Consider the following 17,708-nt stretch of genomic DNA (forward strand, 5'->3'; position numbering starts at 1 on the left):
ATTATCTTCTGTAGTTTGCTCCTCCACCTCTGCAAGGCACATGCCTGTGTTCACTGTGCTGTTAACCCAGAATTAGTCCTTAAGTAAGGAACCTTCAAAACATATACTTCCTGTGGTGATCAGCCTTGGGTTAATATAATTGTCATCTGCCCTTTTCTCTACTGTTTTGCTTAGTGCTTCCTATCACCAGCTTTTACTGACATATTAAGGGCTCTGTAAATAAAAAAACAAAACAATTGATGCTTCTACAGGCTAGGAATAATGCTTCCCAAATCCTGCCTGGGATTTCACTTCTCTAACAAAAGAAAAGCAGTATTTACAATTAATACACTATTTTGACCAGCTGCTTCATCACTGTTTTCTCATACTATCTGTTTTTTAAGATACTATTCTAGTATCTCTATTGCTATATGCACATTCATATGCAGGAAAGAGAAACATGGCTAATCAACTTAGATCAATAAAGTTATGACAAAAGCAAATTTTTTGGTTTAGTTGTTTTTACTTTTAATAACCAGTGTAATGGAATTAACCATAATGCTGATTTTTTTGCTTCTGATTATGAATGATTGGTGGAATTTGAGACCTTTGAATTCTAGCTGATATGCACCTGCACAGAGGCAAACTACTGTTTTCCAGACTCCCACAGCATAACATCTGTTAAGAGCAACCAAGTCTGCCTAGCTAAGAAAGCCTTTCCCTGCAATTTAGGATAAGCAAACACTAAATCAGAGAACAGTACAACGACTTTAAGTCACTTGGTCTATTTCCCAGCCTGAAGTTGGCTGAGCCAAACAGAACAAGAAAAGGGCTGCATAGCTGCCACATGCCTTTTCCCCCACCCATCCCTTCTCTGTTTTTCTTTTCTTTTTTTTTTTTTTTTTAAATTAGAGATGGCAATATCTGCATCAATGGGGTCAAACTCCATCCCAGCTACACTGGTGCAAGTCTGGATTAACAGCAACTGGAATGCAGATAGATAAAAACAGGGAACAAAGAAAGAATGAGCAGGCAGACTGACCAAAACAGCACTTCCAGACCACGCTGAAGGCCAGCCAGCCAAGTGAGCTCTGCTCCAAACAGTGAAGAAATTAGTACAGCGTTGTTGTTTTTTTCAATCACTACATTCTCTAATTAATATTTTCTATCTAAAAAGAATGTCTTTACATTTTCTATTATACTCACAAATTATGGGGAAAGTGAAAATTATGAAGGAAACTGACGAGTATCAATGCTGTTCCTTAGTAGGTCCACAAAACATTAAGTGGAATAAAGACAGCTATACCCACAGCTTAGAGATGCAACATCATGAAATGCTTCCAATTTTATCTGCCCTACCAGGATCACACCATTTTATCCATAACTCCACACTATCAAACCAATTCATTTCACATTAAGCTAAAGGTAAAAGTCCTGTTATTGAAATATCTTGAAGTTATTTCGGAAAAAAAGGCCATTAATCAAAGGGGAAAGTACTACTAGTGAGCTATTTTTAGATTCCTTTTAGTTTAGAGGAGCTGTTGTGCCAACTTTTCCATGTTCTCCCAACTCCTTTCCCAACTCCCCCTAAACAAAATCTCAAACTTAGCTAGTAGAGTCTCTCCATAGTATAAATTCTCCAAATGTAGAGCTACACATATGTAGCACTCAGAATTACTGAAGCTAAGTTCAGCTTTCCTCCTTACAAAAATACATATAGATTGCTATTAAAGACCAACACAGTATTACAGTCCTTACCAATGTCCTGAGTGTCTTGGTTGCTCTGCCTTGTTCTCATCTGTAGCTGGAACTTATGCTGGGAAGAGCAGAGATGCAAAAGGTACTGGCAAGTCTTACTATTGTCAGTCTGAAAGGCATGCTTGATACCATCTGATATGTTCTGCAAAGTTATTTTCTTCTTCTACACAATGGAGAAAGAAAAAAGTTGAAGACAATTATTTCTTTTAGCCTACACAGAATTTTGTGTTTGCTTGTGCACATTTACAGCATTCAAACTTTCCTGAAGCAAATGATGCACTGATGGGAGATATTTCTGTTAAAACAGGAGTCGAAAGTAATTTGAGATTTACAAAGTATCTCTTTAAAGCTACTTCTGGGCTAGCTGAGATGGTGCTTTATAATTATTTAATCTGTCTCTGTTACTGTTGGTGCTGAGTAGTGACAACCAGCACCATTACATCTTGCAGGATGGGATTTTCAAAAGCCCCTGAAGAAGTCACATGGGTTGCTGCCTCAAGAGAAAAAGAACTAGACACTCATCTAATTATGAAATCTATCAGTTAATGTTCCACGTCTTGAATTTATTTTTTTAGTAATTTTTAAACTTTTTCAATTCTAGTTAAAATCATATGAAACAGGCTTTTCAACAAGATGTAAGACTGAATTAGAAGTACTGTTTTCAATACCTATAAAAAGGTAAGCATTTGAAGCTCAATGCCTCATTAAAAACCGACACATGATCATCAGATTATGATGCATCCACTGAAGTTGGCTGGTATTGTCCAGATCAAGTGTCAGCCCCTGCTATCTGTTATCATTTAGCTTAAGTACTCCTGGAAATATAACAACTTAAAAGCATCACAGGTACATCTCCTGCTTATCCTGAGCAGTGGCTTTTTCCAGTATCCAGTCCTCTCATGCAGGATTCTCAGTTTGGTGCTCCTTCACTATCCATGCCTCACTCAGCAGCATGGGCAGATTGCCCAGAAATGCAGTAAAGGGGCAAAGCTTCTCCCTAAGCTTAGAGTAGCCGTTGATCTATCCTTGTAACAGCTCTTTCCTTAGAAGGCAGGGAAGCCACATTTCACATCAATACAGATTTCCCGAAACACGGGTGTTAAACTCTCTTCTGAGGCTGGAATCTCAGCAGCATGGAATGCAATAGAAAGCAAAACGTCTTTAAAACATCAAAACTTCCATTTCAATCCCATAATACCACAGTCACACAAGATGTAGTCTGATTATGCTGTTAGAACGGCAGCTTAATTTGCAAAAACAACAAACGAAGCTCACAGTAAAGGGAGACACAAATACAGACATGTAGACACAGAGAGAGGAAAAGAGACCAACTTACACTAAAGGATATTTTCTTTGTCTCTCTCCATGGGAAGCGCAGTACAGGTGTACGGGCACCATTGTGAACTTCAAAAATAACAACTCCTTTGCAGCACACTCCCAGAAGGATACCTGTTTGGGATCTCTTCTCAGGCAACACATGATGAAGGTGAACCCCATATTCTGTGAGCCTCTGACACAACTGTACGGATCAATGCAATGAAACTTCCATGAGTAAGAAGTTAAGGCCATTACAAGTTTTCATACCTTCGTATAAATATACTTCTCTATAAATATTTTCATGTATACATATATATGCCTGGATTTTAGTAAACTAATTGTTATCAAGAAACTGTAACTAGCCAGATACACTTGTTATTGCCACATTTTTAAAACACAAAACTAAATTAACATTGCAATTTTGTGATCACATTAAGGTATCATAACTACTAAAAGATGCAGTTTCACTCACTTTGCATGTCCAGTTATTCATTCCTGTTGTCTCTTCAGTACTGGTGTAAGGGACTGATGCAATGAAAGGAGCGAATCTAACTGCTCCCCCCATCCCACTCCCAGTAACACTGCGTTTTAGCTAGGATCAAGTCCCCTATTCTTGTTCCCTATGGTTAAGTTACAATAACACTTCTGTAAAATGAGCGACAGGCTTGGAAGGGGCCAAGTCAGCCAAGTGCCTCCCATACTCAAAGAGACTGTGGAAGTACAGTGTGACTGTGGAATTTCAGTGTAGTGGTTATTCAGTGTTTCAGCAGCAAAGCTTCACCCCTGAACTCATTTGCAGTCATTGTATCAAGGCAGAACCTCATTATTATCTCAAAAGCAACAGCAGCAAACTCTACAATTTGATTTCTCAATGGGTCCTTTTAGAATAACTCAAATACATCTTGATAATAGTTTTCCTATTGTTTTACACAGGCCCTACACAAGAAATTCTCCTTGGCAATACTTCCATGAACAGTATTATTGGTAACAAAACTTTTCATAATTTATTTTTTTTTCTCCTCTAGAGAAAGCACAAAAGATATGAGGAATGCAGGTTGTGCTGCCTCATAAACACAGCTTCCTTTAAAGACGAGGATCAATAGTTGCTTATAGCTAGCATGAGCCAAAGCATTGAGACTACTGATTGAAAAAAAAGTGAGAGAATTTCCCACTTATTACCATTTTTTTGCTTGTTATGATGCGTCTTTTGCAAAAAAAATCTTTTCAGCTTTCTTCCTTTCAGTGTTACTCAGACCTTGAGCTGTTTTCCTGGGCTTTGGCTATCCACGCATCCGTATTCCAAACAGGAAATTCTTAAGTTACAGATTAAGGAAGCAAATTGCTGCCCGCTTACCTTAAGAAATTCTAACTCAGTCTCTTTTTCAGATGCACCCACATAAGTGCTATGCAATTTTGGCAGCTCTTCCTTGATGTACGACAGATCTAGTTTCTCCATCACTCTTGCAGGGACGTAGTGTTCTAGTCTGAAATACGACATGCCGTGCACCTACAACATGAAACAATTTTTTTTTATGACACCTCCATATACTACCCTGTGAGCACAACTGAAGCATAAACATTCATTTTGACAAAGAATTGTACGATACAAATCATAGGATCAAATGATTCTGAGTAATGGGAGGGAACCAGAATCTCCACCCTGACCCAGAGCTTAACTTCACATCAGTTTCTTCATACTCAAGCATGACTCTGCTTCCACTGAAAAGAAGGGGTTCAACATCCAGATCTTGAACGAAAGTTTGAAACAACCTGTGTTAGACTGAAAGAACACTTCCTCAAAGTAAAACGTGCCAACAGCATATCAGCTGAGCTTCCAGTCCAGCACAGAGCTGTGACACAAGTGTGGCAGATCACAATCCTTTAATTAAGTAGCAAGATCATAGCTTCAAAGATGAAATGGATGATGTACCTCTGCCTGGTAATCTCCATACTCAGCTTGGAGAGCTAAGGATGCTAATAACAAGGCTGTCTCATCATCACAATGCATCTTGCCTTCTAGGATATCCTTCCGCAGCTGTAGGTAATACTGGTGACAGGTCAGCGTATGCCTAGGACAGGAAAATAAAACAAAAACCATGAAAAAAACCCCCACACTATCTTTGACACTCTTTCTGTTATAGTAAATTTCCAGTACTGATTAATAACCAGTTTCTGCCCATAAATTTAGAGCTCAAGGGGCTAAAAAAATAATTCATACACTCACTGTATCAGACTGACATCATCCACAAAAAACTTTATGCGAAAAAACAGAGTGAAGTTGACAGGAGGCTTGTTCTTTTTCTTTGGTTCTTCTTTCCATCCTTCTGGAGCTACTTTACTTAGCTTTATGTCAGGATCAACGAAGAAAAATTCATTGTCTGCCATGAACATTAAAGGGAAACACATTGTTAAAAACATTAAAACCAAGTATATTTTCCAGCTGGAGGATAAAGAACATATTTATAATTCTAAAAGTGGGGTTTGAACAGAAAGGTTTTCTCTTGACTAGCAATGACTTATAAGCACAATATATATTATAGAGGCAGAAGACATAATTTTATAGTTATCCCAAAAACACCACTATGGAAAAAAAAATATTAAGCTACCTTCTATGATAATAGGAGCTAGGGGTTTTTTTTTAATGTACATGTTCTTATCCCAGAGGAAATCCAAAATCTGTCATTCCTTTCCTCCCTTCTGTTCCATTTACATTTCTGCAAAATGTTTAAGAGTACCAGAAGCCTGCCACAGAGTAAGCTTGTGAGTTGCTAATGGCTTCTGGGTCATGCCAATATTGTAAAGGTTACAGTTCAACAGCCTGTGAGACAGGCCAACAAGAAACTTGGATTAATTTTCCCAGAATGACCTTCTACCCAGTGGGCAAAAAGACCATTCAACTAACAGCAAAAAGTAACAGCTCAGGAGCAACAGAGGCATCTCCCTCTATAGCAGGAGCCCTCCTCCGCATCACAAATTGTTTGCCTCCACCAGAGGCTGCAGCATTCCTAGACTATATTAATAGAACTCAAAGCCTTTTTGTGTCCTCTGAGGTAGGCAGTCTCTGCTCATCTTTTCTCAACACCATGTAGCTAATTCCTCCTTTTCTGTACCTGCCAAATACATCAAACCATTATTCTTACCTCTTAAAGTAGCCAATCCAAAGAAATGATGCTCCACCAAGCCAATATGGGCAACAACCATATCAAAGACATCTTTACATATCGTTTTGGTATCACAGGTCAGCTCCAGCTTCTGCCCACTTAGAAGCATCACATTCACTTTTCGCCTGGTGTCATCACTCTTTCCTTTCTTAGTCTGCATTTTGTGAAATAAAATCTCTCAACATTCACACCTGTGATAAAGCTGCATTTGTTGGTTTCACACAGTCCCCCTGCCACAGATGGCTGAACAGCCCCTTTCTTACCAAGATAGACTTTGGTAGATCCAAGGAGACGAATGGCTCAATTGTCATTTTCACAAATTCTGGGCCGAAGAAATTCTGCAAATCACAAAAGTGTATGAATGAACACTGTGTTGCTGGAACAAGAGGCTGAGGCACACTTAACTCCTGCCCTGCAAGTGCAGAAGAGGAACCAAAGTCTGAAATTAGAAAATTGTGCTGAATTCCTTCATTGAAGTGCTAAGCCTAAAGAACATGGTTCTGCCAGCATGAGTGCCAGACACTACTGGCAAGTTCCAGTGTCAGTGACATTATTACACTGTATTATTACACTGTATATTTTCCTTCCTTAGCTGGACAAAAACCAAATCCTGCAGTATTTGCCTTCCCTTAAAGTACAGGCATGGGTTGTATATTGGGACCATCTGGGCTTATCTCAGTAAGGAACTGCCTGACAGCACAAAGGTTTTCTGCACTGGTGGCAATTCCAGCTTGACAAATTTCTGCCTGTGACACACAAGTCTCATCTCTTGAAGACTGAAAAGTTTCAGCCTAGTTCTATCTATCAAGTAGACATCCTGGCCAATTTCTGTCTGCCTGCAGACAAACAAACGTTCTACTAATTCACCCTATAAACTACAGGAGGTTATCTGTCCAAACTGCTATAGGAAGTCCTCTACACAATACCCACTTCAATACTACAAGTGGCCCAAGATTCACCTTTTGAGGAAAAACCTTCATTGGCAACTGCCTACTGTGTACCAAATGCAAAACATCTGCACATAAACCTCTTAGGGGTTGGGGGGAAGGGAGGGGAACCAACTTAGTTAATTGAAGCCCACATGAACTAACTAATCAGAATGCTATGGACTGGAGACAGATATAGGAGCTATTACACTGTATTAAGGTAGCAAATCCCTGAGTCTTATTTCAAGTTTTCCCATCCTTATTAAAAAAAAAAAAAATCCAATTCACAGAAAGTAGCAGCAGAGGGTATCAAGCCATCATCTCTTCTATACATCAGACACTCCACTTACCTATATACTTGTGTCTCCCTCTTTCTCTGTAATCTTATATTTCATTCACGTGCCAAGACAGCTGGGAAAGCAAAGGGGAGTTTGCATAGGGATTCAGGGTGAACCTAAGGGACATAGAACTCTCTCTGTCTTTACCTTCCCAACTTGTTCATTTAATAACCTTTGATGCTGGTGTGACACATCCACATTTCACTGAGAGAAATGTAAATGAAGTGGCTGAAAACACCACAGAATACAGTAGAACCTACACCTTACCTTTGTTAGGATGCTATATTTTTTAATTGATGCAACTCTCAAGCCTTGCTTGATACCACTTTAGGCTCTGCAGCCACTAATGCCACAAAATATCAGAAGTTTACCCTGTGAGAGCAGTCCTTTCCCATCAGGGCAACAACAAACACCTAGTATTTAATCTGATGACTATTTATTACAGGACCCAGCTCATGAATCCCACATACTGGAGTTTCAGTCAAGCTACTGCTCTGTTTCAATTAAAATATGAAGAGTTCACCTGAGATCAGGGCATTACCCTCAGTTTTCTTTGTGTCATGGCTGTTTCCAGGGCTATTTCCCTCAGTGGATCTCTGGTGATGTCGAGCACTGAGGATCTAATTGTATCTCCTGGGTAGAGGTTAGGTCGGGACTGCCTGAGAGCCATTCTAGCCTGCAATTGCATCATTTCTTCTTCCTGACGCTTCAACATCACTTCTTGACTTATTAGTTTGCCTTCAAATGGTGCTTCATGTTGCCTATAGGATAGTAAGAGGGGATGACAGACATTAATAGGTATGTCTAAGACATTCAGCTGTTTTAAGCACATTCCCAAGTGGAAACATGGAATGCAAAAACTAGTTATCAAACAGAACATGGAACACATTTATTCAGCAGCCAGGAGGTTAACCTTGTGCAGCAATCCATCAATATAGAAATTGAGCAAACATGCCAAGTTCCTAGAGCTGCCTGTCATTTATTCACATGAAAATAAATGCTCAGCTGGAGTGTAAAGAACACTTGACACTACAAACCCAGTGAATCAGGACACCACCAGTTAGCACACAGGAGGAACAAAAATATCAATGCTTTAAAAAATCTTAATTTCTGTGTTCAAGGAAGGACTGTGAAAAAGGCATGCTGAAAAAATATTGTTAAAGAAATAAACTGAAGTGATAGTGTCCTTTATATTGCTCCAAACACTTTCTGTGTTTGCTATATGGGCCTGCTATTTATTCCTCAATTTCTCCTGAGCAGTAGTATAGCTTGAAATATTTACATAAATATTTCATATGTATTAACATTCTACATACTAAGTTATTCTAAATATCATCCTCTAATGTTTTCATCATCTTATTTTGTTTAAAATAGTTCCTTTTCTTTTAGATTCCCAAGAACGGCCTGGTTGATAAACAGTCACCACAAAGACTAATTTAAGTCTAAATTAATAATCTGAAGGAAAAGACAAGAAAAAAGCTAACAAAAACTGAATCAGTATTCTGGAAAAACACAGCAACTTATCCTCAAGTTCTTTTTTTAACAGGTATGAATACCAAAGATCCTATCAGTTTTCTTCTCTATGGAAGGGAAGAATTTCATGTCCCATTTTCAGTGAACAAAAGCCGTTTTTATTTGAAAAATTAAGAAGGTGGTTAGGAAATGAGAAGAACAGAGAAATCCAAGCAATTCTAAGATCAGTGTTTAGTGTACATCTAAACTGAGTAATGAAAAACATGAAAAAGCAAAGAAAATGTTTAGAAGCCTGCATATCATTGCATTTTAGTTGAGAAATACAGATAAATTTAGAGTAAGTCCTGCAGTGATACTGACATACAGTCCTTTATAGTAAGGCAATCTACAGACTTATATAACCCACTTTTCAATTTATATACCTAGTTTTTAGAAGAACCTAAAGATATGATTGATGAATTAGAAATCAGTTAATAAACCTGTCCAGACAGAAGAGTTTTCTATGCTTGGTGGATATGATTTCAAATTTTATTTTCTTTTTTTTTACAAAGTTACTAATGAATACCTGTATTATGAACAGTGTACCACCTTCTTTCTATCTTTTTTTTTTTTTTAATACTCAAGTGTCATTAGTTAGCATGTAAAACCTGCAATAAAATAAGAAATATACAAGAAGAGAATGATGCTTAAATTTCTCAAATGAAGTTTCAGGGAAGATACAGAGTAATTAAAGAAAAATGTATTAATGTAAGCCCACTATTCTTTCCATTGTGCAGAGCTTTCACAGCATTGTTTCCCTTCTCCCTCCTCTGTTTCTTTCTAGAACAGACTTAATCACATGCACCTAAAAGGACAAAGTAATGAGAAAAGGTCTCAGACCTGCTAAGACATGTGCACATGTGTAGGAGAATTAGAAACCTTTTGGGTTAAGGCAGGAGTAAACCAGCTGATGGGAATCTGAGGAGTCTCAAGGACTAAGTGTTTTGAGAACATGACAAAGACTGGACATCTACAGGGATGAGAAAAACAGCACCTGCAGAAGGGAGTTTAAGCTGAACCTGCCAGGAGGCATGGGAATAGAAGCATTGTAGTTAGATTTAGAAGGAAAAGAATTTAGAAAATAAGATATGTTAACTAGCCAATAATAATCATGTGAACAGTGTGTGTTTTGTGTGTGTAACCAATAATAGGTTAAATAGTCAAATATGTGATAATTATTGAATTGTATAAAAGTAAGTGTAATTTCCAATAAAGATGAAGCTTCCGACATCATATTGGTGGAGACGAAGTTTCCTTTGGGGTTCTCGCACGTGTTACACACATGCTTAGCTTTTCACCATGAGGAAACTTATTAGGATTGACATATATGGGAATATTGACAATGAACCAAGTTAAATACACCCACAAGAGCCCTTCAGATCAAGGTCTAAGGATGGGCTCCTTAGAGCCACCAAACACTTTCTGAACATAAATATGTATGAATTAACAAAGACTATAAGAAAAAGACAGACATGTTGCAACTGGCTCTATCTGAAAACGCTACTGTGAAAACACCTACTGCAGAAAAAAGATCTTGCCTTTTTAATAACATACAGCTCTGTGCAACAGAGGGAATGAAAAGTTTTTGTCATTAGGTTGGTTTTACTGTCTTTGTTGACATGTATTAATTTCTTTGAAAATTGGAATGTGTGTGGGGTGTCCATGGAGGGAGATCAAAAACCTAATAGTTTAAAATTCTACCTAACTTAGCACTATCACCAACCATAAATCTGCACCCTTCAGCATCCTGGGTAAGTAAAATTTACTCTGCCTTGGTCAGACTGCCAGTTTTCTATGGGGGGTTACAGCATGATTCACTCTTTAGGTTCCATGACAAGGAATGCATCTTTCATACAGAAGAGGAAATACTGTTGACATATACAGGTAGAGCTCTTCTGAGAAGTTCGGAATATGCAAGTATTATTACTCCAACAACAACAAAGTCTAAATTATATTCCTAGCAGATGACATCATAAGAGTGTGTTTTGCGCGGTGTTTCATCAGACAAGTACTTGGCTGCTACTCTGTATTTTCAGCAGTTTCTGACTACAAACCAGATCCTCACAGTTACTTATTAACCTGAAGATGGTAGGGGAGCAGTCACCTGGAAGGCTGATGCCTTTAAAGAAGGGAAGAGAATTATCTCTTTCCCTAGTGTACTTACCAAGAAATCAGCAGGCATTGGATCAGAGAAGGAAGTTAGAAGAAGGGAAGCAGGTAGGCACTCTCTAATGATTAGTGCAGTGGAAAGGTCAGGAATGGACTGAGAAAGACGGATGTCTTTTGGTAAGGTAGGAAGGATATAAAAATGAAGTCTACTGGAAGGAAAAGGTAACAGAAGGAAGAGATCCATGTCAGCTGCTGCTCCTAGGGAGAAAAAGAAAGAAACAGTAAAGGAAGAAAAAAAAGGGAAAAAAAAAAGGAAAAAAAAAGGAATACAAGAGGCAAAGAGGAAACAAGAGACAAGCCACTGCCACAAGGAGTGCATTCCAATAAGTTTAAAGGATAACAACAGTCATGAGAAGGGTCTGAATATAATCTGACTGTACTACTGAACATTTATGACTTCTGCCACTTTAAGAGCAGGTCACCGCTCCCAAACAGCACAAGGTGCACTGGCTGATAAAAAATAGCAGTGAAGATGTTCAGTTAAGATTCCCTCAAATAAAAATCCCCCTATTTGATTTACAGCTCAATTTTATAAGGATAATTCTGTGGATAATTATGCAGACTGACTAAGAACATATCACAGAATCAGAAAAACTAGTATGTACTGAAATACAGATGATATCTCTCTAATACAGAGTAAAACACTGAGATGTGCACAGAGAGGAGGACACACAGAAACAGGAGATTCAAAAAAAATACCAAGCTTTAAAATAAGACTGTATAGTTACATAAATGTAAAATTCATTCTGTTACTAAGCACTACAGGTCAGTCTATGCTACAGTTGCAAACAAATATTTTCCTTCTAGATTTCACATGTATACAAATTATGTCCATTAAAGATACCAGTCTCAACAGAGTAATAATAAATAATGTGAAACAAACCATGAGAAACTATGCACTGTTTTACCTCAGTATTTTCACTCCCACAATAGGTCCAATTCATTTACAGCAATTACTCATTTACAATGTGACTCATTTACATACCACATACTACTTTCTGTTTCTGAAATATTTTGTAAATAGAAAAAAAAGTTCTCTATCAGCATCCACAAATTACTGCTGTTTTATTTTAAAGCACAGCTACAGTGCTGAGGGGGCAATTTCCTGGGTTCAAGGCAAAGCAGAATGAAGGTTGACTTGGGAGTTTTCATCAAAAGGAAAAAAAAACCAACAATGACAAGTAATTTAAGAAAGCTACATGCCCATTCTGTACATACAGTAGTAATAGTCTGCCTTGTCATTTTAGAGTGATGCTAATACAGCATAAAACACCAAGTAGAAATGCACAGTTCTTGAACAGAGTTACATAGTTTACATGCGATACACCAGTATCGCACCCCCTTGAAAGTCTGCCCTAAAAGCACATATATTAACCAAAATCCTCTTATGTGAAGGCAGGATGGATTTCTAAGACTGCTTGGACACTGCAGATTAACACATATGGCGTTACACGGATAGATACCATATTCCTGACAACAAACCAATATGGACTTAGTTAAGCAATAGTTCTTCCTTGTAAGAAATGCCAATATGTACATTTCTAGACTACTTTGCATTTCTCAGGCAAAGTGCAAGCAATAAGAAAACCAATAAGCATAAACCAATGCATCAGATAACTGAAAGCTGTAAGATTGCCAAGTAACTGTTTATTTTTCACCTGCAGTGAGATATAGTTCATTTGAGACCCTGCCTTACTCAGATCCATTTACAGCACACAACGTAATGTAAGAAGCAGATATTCATTTACTCCCATCTCCATGTTCAAAGCATGGTTCTAAGCCCTATTCACTGCACATCATCCTATGTGTTAAATGAACATGGAGAACACATTCACCAGCCTTGCCATATCACCCGATATAGCTCCAATCTTCAAACATCTCCAGGCTTCTTTAATAGCATCGAGCAGCATTCCCCTCCAACTTATGCCAAAAATATCCTAAAATATCAAGCACAGCAGCAATCTTTCTCTTGATCTACAGCATACAAAGCAAAAAGCTGCCTGTTGTTGTAATGTGATGAGGGAAGAGGGGAAGAAAGAAATGTGTCTTTATTTTTTTCCCCTTACTGCAAAAATAACTTGCATCATTTTGATATGATATTCCAAGGTGATTAGGTATCTTGCAGAGACCAGAAGAAAATTTTGCATCCAAAAGGTCAATGTCAATAAAAATTCTCAAACCTTTAGAATGAAACCACTCTCAAAACATAACAGGTATGGCAAGATATCCTTCTGCTGTAAAAAGGTGTTGCATTAAGGTGATGTTCAAAGCAGAACCTACTTTTTAAAGCTGTATGGATGAACAGCACTTGAAAAAATAAAACCTCAAAAGATGTAATATTTGAATACACAGTACAGCCAAGTAATTTTCAAAAAGAATGAACTATTACAGAAATGGCCTGCCTAATCAGTGCTGAGGTATTAAAAAAAATTAATTCAAACACAAAAACATAAACTAAGAGTTCACCAGAATAACCAACCAAATGTTGACTTATTTCCAAGAAATAAACATGTTATAATTTCCTTATTAAATGAAAGAAATGCAAGTTAATCTGTATTAATATCAATACTTTCTAGAAATTTATTTTGGAAAACTAAGCAATGAAAAATAGTTATTTTTTATTTAATAAAAAATATTATTAAAAATTATTTACAATGAAAAAAATAATTAAATATTTCCAAGCAGACCATAGTCCCTGCTCTTCTGACAGATATAATGATTTGATAAGAGTTCAACCCAGTCTCCCATAAACATGGACATTAAATATGGACTCCTAACTTACCTCTACATCACAGTGCATCATGAGACTTTTACTTCAGAATGCAGTATATAATTCTAAAATGCTATTTTTAATCCAGTACAATGTGCCATTTTTTTAACCTTAAACAGAAGCTGAGACTGGAGTGAAAAACTTCACTTGCAGATTTAGAATACGTTCTTTCATAAAGACAGAGCACTTCAAGACATATTGTTTTCACAGGGTTTACCTTGCTCTCTGAGAATTAGTTTGACTTGATGTGGAGATTTCATCAGTACCTGATAACACACCACTGGCATCATCTCTCTTGAAGCCTTCATTTCTTCTCACTAAAAAACCAAAAGACAAATTAATGCCTGACTGACAACAAAGTACACAGAGTAATTCCATCTAAAAATCAAGGGCTTTTCAGTCATATGAGATTGCTTAGAAGAAATCAAATTTACTTGTTCTACACAATGGCATTACAGTATCAACAAAAACAAGTTGATTTCAGTTTTCAAGGCTATCTTACAGTTTTCCCCCAACAAAAGTAGCTGATGGTCCTTTGAAGAAGAATACTAAGGAAGACCTAAAAGAAATCACAATTAAAACACCACCCCCACAATTGCATGGACCTTCCCAAAGTAACACATTTCTTCATCAGCCATGAGTTGAGACATATACATGGCAGAGACATCATACAAAACCACTCCAGCACAGAAACAGAGCAGCTAATTCATTATGCATCCAGTTCACAAGATGGGAGGTAAGAAACCAGTCACTGAAGTCCTGATTTTTATCCCTGGAAACTTTAGGTAATTTTCTTTTGGCAAAATACTAATCTGTGATTCTCTTTGTAAGAGTTATCTTCTTTGCTGGCACATCTTCCTGTAGTAGCACCTGAGATGCTACACTTAGAGCTTGATTTTGCAAACTACTACTCTTCATCTCTTACTGTACCCCCAATAAACAGAACTGGCAGGAGAGCTCTTGCAGAACACACTACAGGCACATTGACTTAGAAGTAGGTTGTTTTGACAATCATTTAACTGAGTTCAGAAATACTACTACTGGTAGCCAGAAAGGAGCTTTATCTTGCTGGTAAAACTTAAGAATCATTGACTTTGGACTGGAACACAAAAACAATCTGTTCTAAATGACAAGTAAGTGAAGGGAAATCCATTACAGGAGCCTCAATACTTGTTACTGCTCCTCATGCTTTTGGCTCAGTAAGCAGAAGGATAGACAATCACAAAGAGGGTTGAGAGCGCAGTGAGTACAGGGAGGCTGGGCTAGAATTCCATGCATACAGAATACATACAGTGCAACTATACTCTAGCTGCCTATCTATTGTTTTCTTTCCTAATTTTTCACAAAATGATTTGCCTCCATTATTTATAATGATTCACAAAGATGGTTTTTCCTGCCATATATCAGTGAACAACCCTTTGCACCGTTTACTGCTTTTCCAAGCCACTGATTTAATAGAAATTACTTACATTTGTCATACTTACAGCATGTAAATAAGTTAACCATTTTTAGCTTTTCCTACCAAGTTCCCTCCCAGAGTGCTAAATGTCAAAGTCATTTCTGAACAGACTGATGATTATGCTGATCTGTCCATAATGTTGTAATTACATCATCTTACAACTTTGTATCAGTGGTAATTATCAAGCCTCCTACTAAAGACTGAATTTCATACTGTTGGAGTCTGGTTTTCATCTCAAACTTTTTTCTTTAGGTTTTTTGTTTGTCTGTTTGTTTGGTTTGGCGGGGTTTTTTTCCTTTTTTTTAAACATAGATCTTACCTTGCCTGAAATCTGGTTCTGAAGAAATAACTGATGGACTTTCACTCGAAGTACTATAAACGTCGCTGTGATAAGATTTGTACCTTCTCAAAGGCTCTGAAAGTTTAAATCAGGGTATCAGAAATGCAAAAATCAAACACAAATGAACATTTGAGTTCTTTAAAAATATTTTCAAAATGTTAAAATGCCCATCTGTGGCCATGGAGCTTAAAAGCAAACACTCAGTGGATGCTGTACAGCCTCATTCTGTCCCCATAGCCTGAGGGTTCTGTGGTCTGCCTGGCCCCTCTTGTCTATCCCAACAAAGCCACCTCCTCTGAATTTCTCTCTCATCATCACCTCAAAGTTTAAACTAATATTAAAAAAAAAACCTACAAAACCCAACAAAAAAACTGATCCCTCCTGCAAACAAAACTAATGTAAACACTTGACGTGCACCTCCCATGTGTAAAGCAGCTACCATGACTTGGTGTCTGGTTCCTTCACGATGTAAAAAAGAAAAATATCCACACAGACAAAGCAGGCACTGGAAAATTAATATTCAGCTCATCTTCGACATCGACAAAATATGATTAACAATCATATAGTAATTATGTTTAGTAAGTTTGTTTAATTATGTTTAGTAAGTATGTTTAATTAACCAGAACAGCTAAACTCATGTGATGAGAAATCAATACAGCAGTCTCAGTTCCTACTCTCAGGGAATTATTTAAATAACATACTGGAGCACAGGATTCCACAGAAGGGGAGTATGTACTTGACATCTGCAACAGTCTCCCAGAACTTTCCTATGCACAAGCCAACAAACAACCAAAAAACGTGCATAAAAGCAGAAGACAAAACAATGTCTACGTCTTCAGAATACCAATGCTTCCCTGTCAAAGTGAGAGAAAACTTCTGGTGTCTTTCTTTGTGGAAGGCTATTTCTAGTTTATTTCTTGTTAAAGTTTTTGAAAACAAAAATGATGAGAAAGAGAAAAACCCACGTAACTGCTGTGAAAACAAGTATGAGTCACTATAACAAGGACATACAATGCGAGAATACAAAATGGGGAATACGTGAGCAGGTATGTCTGGAGGCTGCAAAAAAGGAAACTGAAGCTCCAATTTCCCACATCCAGAAAACAAAAGCCTGGTGAAAAATTCTGAGAGAACAATAAACCTACAGCATAACTTCTGTTAGATCAGAGATCAAGTTAGTCAACAACATTACTCATTTAGACTTCCTACAGAAGCAGGAAAAATTCCGAATAGGAAAAAAGCATTAAAAGACTATAAGATAATGCAGTAGAACAAGACTGGAGACTAGTTCATGTTCATTTTGGACTATCTGTTTTCAAAACCTTTCTCCTCAACAGCCAAGATCAGCTCACTTGGGCTAAGTAAGCAAAGTTGCCAATGAACCCATGAAACCAACAGCTCCCACCAGCCCACCCCAGTTGCACAGTTTAGCAGCATAAAACCCAATTAACATTTCTCATTATTCTCAGAAATAAGCAATATGGTTTGCACATAAGCAAACTACTCCACAGCAAGATGAAGAGAATTCACTATTGGAGGGGTGTGTGAAGTTGCTTCAATCAATGGCTACTTTCAGCATTCTGGATATTACAACAAAGAAATCTACCCCCAGTTTAGCAATTACTTGCAGTCTAGCAATTACTTGCCTAACAGGGGAAATAAAAACCAAATTCAGTGGGTAGCTTTTGGAGATTTATTTTTAAACTGCTCCCAGCCCTTTAAGTGAGGCATCAATCCAAACATGATACTGGGGCTACAATACCAAAACATTTAACTAGAACCAGATCTCTTGTTTCCCAGTGGTTTTATTAGCTGTAGGTTTTTCAAGTCTGCTGAACTAAATTTGAAGCAAGATGATGGAAAGGGAACAATAAAATATGACATGAGACTTTAAACAGATTTATTTTTTTCCACTTAGTCAGCAGCCTAGGCTTCTCAAATTGCACAGAAATTATGGCGACATTCTGGTTCTTCAAGAC

The 17,708-nt window shown here is 37.5% G+C and overlaps 1 protein-coding gene across 8 annotated transcripts in view; it reads right to left on the reverse strand.

Moving 5' to 3' along the window:
• The window catches only part of PTPN13 (protein tyrosine phosphatase non-receptor type 13), a 125,129-nt gene that overhangs the window by 33,586 nt on the left and 73,835 nt on the right, over positions 1 to 17,708 (reverse strand). For 6 of the 8 annotated variants that reach the window (XM_050327365.1, XM_050327367.1, XM_050327366.1 and 3 more), the window contains 10 exons: positions 15,709 to 15,804; positions 14,148 to 14,247; positions 8,021 to 8,240; positions 6,479 to 6,553; positions 6,195 to 6,369; positions 5,279 to 5,432; positions 4,985 to 5,123; positions 4,409 to 4,561; positions 3,074 to 3,256; positions 1,738 to 1,900 (listed from right to left, as the gene is read on the reverse strand). In XM_050327365.1, coding sequence (XP_050183322.1) covers positions 1,738 to 1,900; positions 3,074 to 3,256; positions 4,409 to 4,561; positions 4,985 to 5,123; positions 5,279 to 5,432; positions 6,195 to 6,369; positions 6,479 to 6,553; positions 8,021 to 8,240; positions 14,148 to 14,247; positions 15,709 to 15,804 — 1,458 coding nt within the window. Of the gene's footprint in view, positions 1 to 1,737; positions 1,901 to 3,073; positions 3,257 to 4,408; positions 4,562 to 4,984; positions 5,124 to 5,278; positions 5,433 to 6,194; positions 6,370 to 6,478; positions 6,554 to 8,020; positions 8,241 to 11,155; positions 11,349 to 14,147; positions 14,248 to 15,708; positions 15,805 to 17,708 lie in introns of those variants that run through there. The other 2 variants (XM_050327368.1, XM_050327372.1) reach the window with 2 other exon arrangements.

This window comes from Myiozetetes cayanensis, unplaced genomic scaffold (assembly GCF_022539395.1).
Source record: "Myiozetetes cayanensis isolate MyiCay16 unplaced genomic scaffold, myiCay2020 scf33, whole genome shotgun sequence".
In the NCBI taxonomy this organism is placed as follows: Eukaryota; Metazoa; Chordata; class Aves; order Passeriformes; family Tyrannidae; genus Myiozetetes; species Myiozetetes cayanensis.